This window comes from Kryptolebias marmoratus, linkage group LG3 (assembly GCF_001649575.2).
Source record: "Kryptolebias marmoratus isolate JLee-2015 linkage group LG3, ASM164957v2, whole genome shotgun sequence".
Taxonomy (NCBI): Eukaryota; Metazoa; Chordata; class Actinopteri; order Cyprinodontiformes; family Rivulidae; genus Kryptolebias; species Kryptolebias marmoratus.
The window spans coordinates 4,622,307-4,629,233 of NC_051432.1; the positions used below are offsets into that span (position 1 = coordinate 4,622,307).

The 6,927-nt window shown below is 37.5% G+C and overlaps 1 protein-coding gene across 1 annotated transcript in view; it reads left to right on the forward strand.

The window, feature by feature from the left end:
• The window catches only part of LOC108247097 (myelin and lymphocyte protein-like), a 7,840-nt gene extending 4,025 nt beyond the window's left edge, over positions 1-3,815 (forward strand). The window contains exon 4 of the mRNA XM_017434979.3: positions 2,218-3,815. Within this exon, the coding sequence (XP_017290468.1) occupies positions 2,218-2,292 (75 nt within the window). The 3' untranslated portion in view covers positions 2,293-3,815. The remainder of the gene's footprint in view (positions 1-2,217) is intronic.
• Positions 3,816-6,927: the final 3,112 nt, after the last annotated feature.

The following is a 6,927-nucleotide window of genomic DNA, read 5'->3' on the forward strand; positions in this document are numbered from 1 at the left end:
ATCATCAAAATTAAACGAAATAAACATTTGAAATATATGAGTTTGTATGTAATGTATGAATATAATATACAAGTTTCACTTTTTAAATGGAATTACTGAAATCAATCTACTTTTTCATGATATTCTAATTTTATGACCAGCACCTGTACACCAAATAACAAACTAGTATAAACACTGATCTGTGTTTGAAAGATGGCACATCTGGTGGTGTTAGAGAAACTCACCAGTTCTGCTTTTTCTTTGCACATTTAAAGCAGGGATAGCAGATATGGTAGGTAGGTACATTTATTTATATAAATAGCAGATATGCTACAAGGAGCAGATCTAGTACTGTGTAAATGGGAGCTTTTTAGTCGCATTGTTCACTATTCCCTCTCAGTTATTAACCTTTTTCAGCACACGGTCAAGTTTAATGAAGACAAGATCACAGTGAAGTGAGACAGACGCAGTTTGAAAGTTGTTTTATTTTTTTAGGGCACAAATAATCAAGTTCACGTACACCAGAAACTGTGCTTTTTGACAATCTCCACTATGGATTAGCATTTTAAAACATCTCAAGAGCTCGCACCAAAAAACTCCGTTTGCGTGTGGATGGAATGTGCAAACGTAGCAAAACTATTTATTTTTTTAAATAGCTAGCTATTTTACAGCTAAGCTACGACAGCATGTAAATTGTGATATTGCAACTTTGCCATTACACCATTTTATTTAAAGACATAGCTTCACTGTAGCTTCTTTTGTGTCTCCTTGTAGATTTTAAGTTACTTTAAATTAATATTCAGATGTGAAACCAAACTCCCAGGACTTTCATTTGTCTAGTTTTTATACGAGGCTAAAACAAAACAGGCTAAGCGGCCTTCTAGATTGAAGTTTCTTATCTAAAACACTAACATTACGCTTTGTTACATTTACCGAGTTACAACTCAGATCTGGGAATGACTCCACATTCAGTTTTATTGTGCAAAAACCAGTAGGAAATGCTAATAGTCATGCTCAGTAACCAGGCTAACTATTAGAAGTACAATCCAAGTGAATTTACATAAATGCAGTGTATTTCTCTGTGTTCTATGAGTTTAAACACTGTAGCAACAAGTTTCCTAGAAGGAGTAATACAGTACTATGTGTGCGAGAGATTAGATGAGATACAAACTGAGAGAAGTGAAAAAAAAAACAAGTTTATCACTGCAGCTCTCATCACTTTTCATGTTTGAAGCAGCCATGTTGGGTTTTGAGGTTAGGTTGGTGAGGAATGTCAGCATTCCGAGGCAGAATTCCGACTTCAGAGCCGTTCCCGTCGATTTTTCTGACTTAGTAGATGTATTTTAGCACTCTACAGGTTATTCATCAGATGCAGAATTAGAAGGTTTCCGACTACTAGCCCAATTTTACTTCTAAACTGTTTACAAAAAATGGCATTAGCTTTTTGGTGTAGATGATTGAGGTGAATAATTCATGCTAGCTAACATTAGTCATGTTTAATGTTATTTGGCAGTGTGCAGCAAACTGTTTTGTCTTTATCTAAAGGATACATTTACGTTTTAATAGCAAGTATTTAAAAAAATAGCTCCAAGAGCTCCAAGAAAAGAACTCTGAAAGCCGATCAACAACTAGTTATGGTACTATAATGCTTTATCTTAGTGGATGATAAGTCTGAAATATCTAAGCTTGTCTTGCTATTTGTATGATTTTGTTTATTCTGGCCTGATGCACAAGTCAGGATGTATTAAAATGAATGTTCTGTGAAAGTGTGTGCATACTATTGAGCTGCCGTGAGAATGTGCATAGAGTACGCCCAGCAAACATTTTCAGCCAACAGTGTCAAACTACCATGTACTGAAACTTACCTAAATACACTGAGATATGACGTCATTCCTTTTTCCGAACTTAAGAGGTATTTGAACTTGATGTTCAGATGTTCACATGGCATGGCGCAAATGCCAAAGGGCAGTGTCCCAAATACGATTTTACGCTCTACTACTATATTAAGGAGCGTCTGTGACTCGCATTTCATGAAATTTCTAAGTTTCCTTCATCTAGACATAGTTTTTGATTGTGCAGAGAGGTGTGTGCATGGTTTTATTCATCCAAATATTTTTGCGTGTACGCACTTTTTGTCCCTATGCCAGCTTTCAGTATGAAAGCTGTGCACTCTTTGGTGATTTGTATTTCTTCTAATCATATTTTGCATTAATAAATATTTCTCCTTTGTCTTTTAAGGTTTTCTCATTTACAGCAACTCTCCTCTACTTCGTCCACACCATACTGTCAGCTATACGATGGAAATCTTTCTAGAAGGTTCCTCCCGACGGTGCCTTCTGAAACAACAAAGAACAGATTTTTATTTTTGTACAAAACTGTGGCATGTCGACATGACGGGAGGGCTGACTGTCAGAATTTAGTTTTGGACGAGGAAGAGGTGTGGCAACATCTGACTGAAGGCAGCTTCTCAGCATCCAGCTGACTGAGGAAGGGTGTGAAGGCACAGTTGGAGGTGTACTGCCAGCCGACCCTGATGATTTGTGCCACAGAATTGCTCCAGATCCACAGATGACCTGCAGACACAACAATTCACTCTAACCAAGCTCCACTGAAATAGATTTGACAATAATAACACAATAGGTAGAATTCACAGGAAGTATACGGAACAATGTTACACATCAGTTTGTTGAAAAGTACAAGATGATAGAGCAAAGTATAAACAGTATATTAACATTCAAGATTTCTTACCTCAAAAAAAAAGAGTAAAGCCCGCATCTCACCGGGCTGCAACTGTTGGAAACTCAAAATTGTGAGAAAATAGGGAAATTTTTTATTGTAGTCTCACTGAATTTTGAGTGTTTGTGACCAGTGATCCTTTGAGAGATCAGATTTTGAAAGTCACCGCCTAGTTTTGCGTGCACAGCTTGTATCCTAGGCCACACGCATTATTTTGTGGCTCAGCTTTGTCCACATCGTACCCGTCTCTGCCCATTTTGGACTCAAGTTGTCAGCCGCCCCCACGTTCTGATTTATTCTACTGAAGTACACTTTAGAAATTAAGATTAGGACCAGTTTTTGTTTTTCATTTTCTTTTCGTTATCGTGGGTTTTAGTCTTGGAAATTTGGGCCTGTAGCCTCAGATTGTCAGGATTCTGACAATCTCGTCTTGTGTCTCAGTTTTGGATTTTGTTATGTTTGGTTTTGCTGCCACGTCAGCCTTTGTTTTTGATTCTTTTATTTTAATAAATTAGTTTTCCTGTTTGAAAATGAGTCTGTGCTCTGGGTTCGCGTCCTTATCCGCCCATCATGACACAGATGTTTTAAGAAGAGCCTGTGTTCAGGTGTCAAAACACAGCTCTAGAATTACAGAAACTAAATTGAGAGTCCCCACAAATGTTTTGAGACATTTTGGAGACTTGCAAATGTAGTTCATGAACTTGTTGCCAACAGCTACAGCCCAGTGAGATACAAGCTTAACGTTTAACATTTAAAAAGTCCTGCTTTTTACTGCCTAAAATGTTAACTTTAATAAAACATATTTTTAAAAAAACTCATAAATAAAAATCAATCTATACAAGCTATTTTGCAGATATAACTCTTCGCTCTGGTACTGTTTTACTTTTGTATTTTTTGATATTTTACCATGGTAATATTATTTTTAAAAGCAAAGCTTAGATACATGTGAAATTAAAATTAACTTGACTCTGTGGAAATGATTTTAAATGATTGTTATTTTTTATTTTTGTCAGGGGGTGGGGTCATTTTTATAGTGTGGCTTGGTTTTGTACATTTTGAAATCAAAGAATTCAATAAAAATAAATCTGTGTGTTTTGAAACTTTTTTGATGATCATTTATGTTACTTTTTACGATACAAACTCTTAGTGTTTCTGAACTCAGAATAATGTTTTGCTCATTCTACATGTCTGATGAGGATTGCAAAAGGCTAGTGCTTTTTCAAACCTGCAGTAGCTCCTGCAGAATGAGGAAGTTGCAATGTGGCCGTTGGGGCATAGTCCTGAACAGTTGAGGCAAAATGAGGAAGTGTTTTCGGACACCATATATGGCTAGGAAGTCACAATGAGAGGGCAATACTGTAAACTGTACATACGCAGCTAAAACAGCTGATAGGAAACATATAATCAGTAAAAGTGTGCTCAAAATTTTAAGAAAAAGATTGTGTGTCTGCTCTTACTAATAAAGAGAGCTGAACACTGAGGTGAAAGTAGAAATCAAAAAACATCATACTGTGAATCAAAAGGTTGATTGTTAAAATGAATAAACAATTACTCATTTATGAACAACTGACCAGGTGACAGCTCATACTTAATGTTTTATCTTGTGTATATAAGTTGGTTATGGAAATCAGTTGGGGTAATGATAATGACATACTGCACCAGACACAATGACTTTAGTATAGGCTTTGATCAGTATTAAGTTGTGTTATTGATGATTTGTTATATGCTATGTTCATAATAAATATATTTTTATAATATTATAATCTGAAGCCACAGCTGAAAACTATGCAACCGAACAGGGAAGTTACTTGCCGTCTCCAGGCAGTTACAGAGGTAAAAGAGAAAATTACTTGAGAAATAAAAGACCCGTCTCCAGGCAAGTGGTGATGCTGAAAAATCTCCTCTCCCCCCACCAACAAAAAAAAAAAGGTTTATAAAAACCTGCATAAAAGGGGAGACAGGCGCTGAAACTACCATTTAAATTTTCCACAGCTGCGGCCTGAGGGGGAAGTAAATTAATTGAAAAGCTTTATGTATTAATTACTCATTATGGTCCTTCTTCACAGCTGAATTTAATGCTACAAGTTGTAATCCATAAACTTTTTTACCAGTTAAAGAAGCAAGCATGAAAATCATTGAAAGGGGTGTTTTTTTTTCATCATTTTACACAAAGAAAATTTCTAAATTCTCACAATTCAACGAAACTAAGGCTCTTTGATGCTACCAACATTTTGGAGGTTTTGAATGGTTTCTTAGTGAGGATTTATTAAAACAACACTCTGATGTCCTGTGCCTGGACATCGAAGATTTATTAGACCTGATAACAAGAGCAATTTATCACAATAGAGGTGAGAGCGGTCATTAACACATGTTCCAAACACTGCTACTTCTATGGTCTAGTCAGTAGGCGAAATTAGGGTGTCACTTGTGAAAGAGGACTGTGAGAAGTCTGAATGAATCTCACTCATACCCAGCCTCAGCGAGGCCGACTGCAGTGCTGACTGGGAAGACCCATCAGACCAGGAGGACTTGCATCCCCTTTAATGGACTGCTGGAAAGAGCCACCTGCTAGGATTAGGGTGGCTCTGCAGGACAAAAAGAACAGACGCAGACAAATTTGTTTGTACCCTTTTATTAACTGAACTTCAATACAACATTGGGAGTGTTTTGCCCACCAATGGGAATCCGAGACAGAACAGCAGGCGCTTGTGACGTCATGCTGCCATAGGGTCTATAATGTAGGCGCTGAGTAAACACTTAAGTTTTAAACTGCTAACAGTACAACAACCGGATGGGGGTCAAGTCAGTAGGCCTTACTGACTCTAATTCATAGATGGATTACTGAACAAGTCTGTTGAGAAAGCCAACCAGCTAATGACAGAGGGGAAAAAAATGTAAAGCAACACCTGAAGAGACTAAATGAAGCAACATGAGTTGTGGACATTTAAATATTTCATTGGATAAACGTCAGGGAAAACCTTGGAGGAGGAGGGTTCACACAATATTTGAGCAGATATCTCTAGAAGACTGGCACATGTTGGTTTGTGTCCCTTTGACTTTGAACTCATCTTTGTTTTGATCTTTTATGCCAGATTTAAAACAGAGTCTTGCTGTGTTTGAACTTTCCACTCATTCACAAAATTGTAGTCACTTTGTAGTAGACAAGGGAATAGGGGAAACCTGGTGTTTTTGCATTCTGGATACTATTTGAATGCGGTGGTACTTCATAAACGAGTGCTGAGTATTCAGTCAGGTGTCAGATGAATATCAGCAAGATACACTAGAAAATAGTTTGAAAGTGAGATGATGGACAACATAATTCTGATAGTTTTGCTAAGAAAATGCAGTTATTATTAGTCTCCATAATGCTGACATACAGTTTATTTACACATATTTGATATTCACTGTTACACTTTCTTGTTGTCTACAGTATAGTCACAGTTTTTGGGTGTCTTTGTAGTTCGTGTGTTGTTTTAGTTGTCTTTTTTGTTTCTGTGTTCATGTCTTGCCACTATTCACCTCCCCAGTATTTTTCCAGTCCTGTCTGCCACGCCCATCCCCACCTGTCAGTAATTGTTATCTCTCACCTGTGTCCACTTACCTTGTCATTCCTCAGCCTTTAAAACTGATCTCCATTCTCCACTGGATCATTCTGCTTGTTTCGCGCGCCATGCCTTGCCATGCCTTGCCATGCCTTGCCATGCCTTTTGAATTTTTGTTATTGTTAGTTTTGCTGCCACGTCAGTCTTTCTGTTTTGCCTGTTTATTTAAGCTAATAAATTAGTTTCCTTTTTTACGATGAATCTGCGTTCTGGGTTCTCCTCCATCTCCCCTCCTTCTGACAAGTATATCAGAACCTTAGATACACTGAAAATATGAATTGTTATCATTTCTGTCCAGAACAACTGTTTTTAATGTTTAGCAATTCCTTCCTCTGGTCTCTTGGCTTCTTTAACCGATCGTCTGATCCTGACAGTGGGTAGAAAGTTTTTGCCCATTCTTTTTTGCAAAACAGCTGCAGCTCAGTCATACTGAATTCAGATATGTGGACGATACCTGGGTCAAAATTCAAGCAAAAGAAGTTGAAGCCTTCACCAGACACATCAACTCGGTCGACAACAACATCAAGTTTACCAGAGAAGATGCTGACGACAACAAGCTGCCTTTCTTGGACTGTCTGGTTCACATGGTAGGAGAGGACAGTCTCAACAT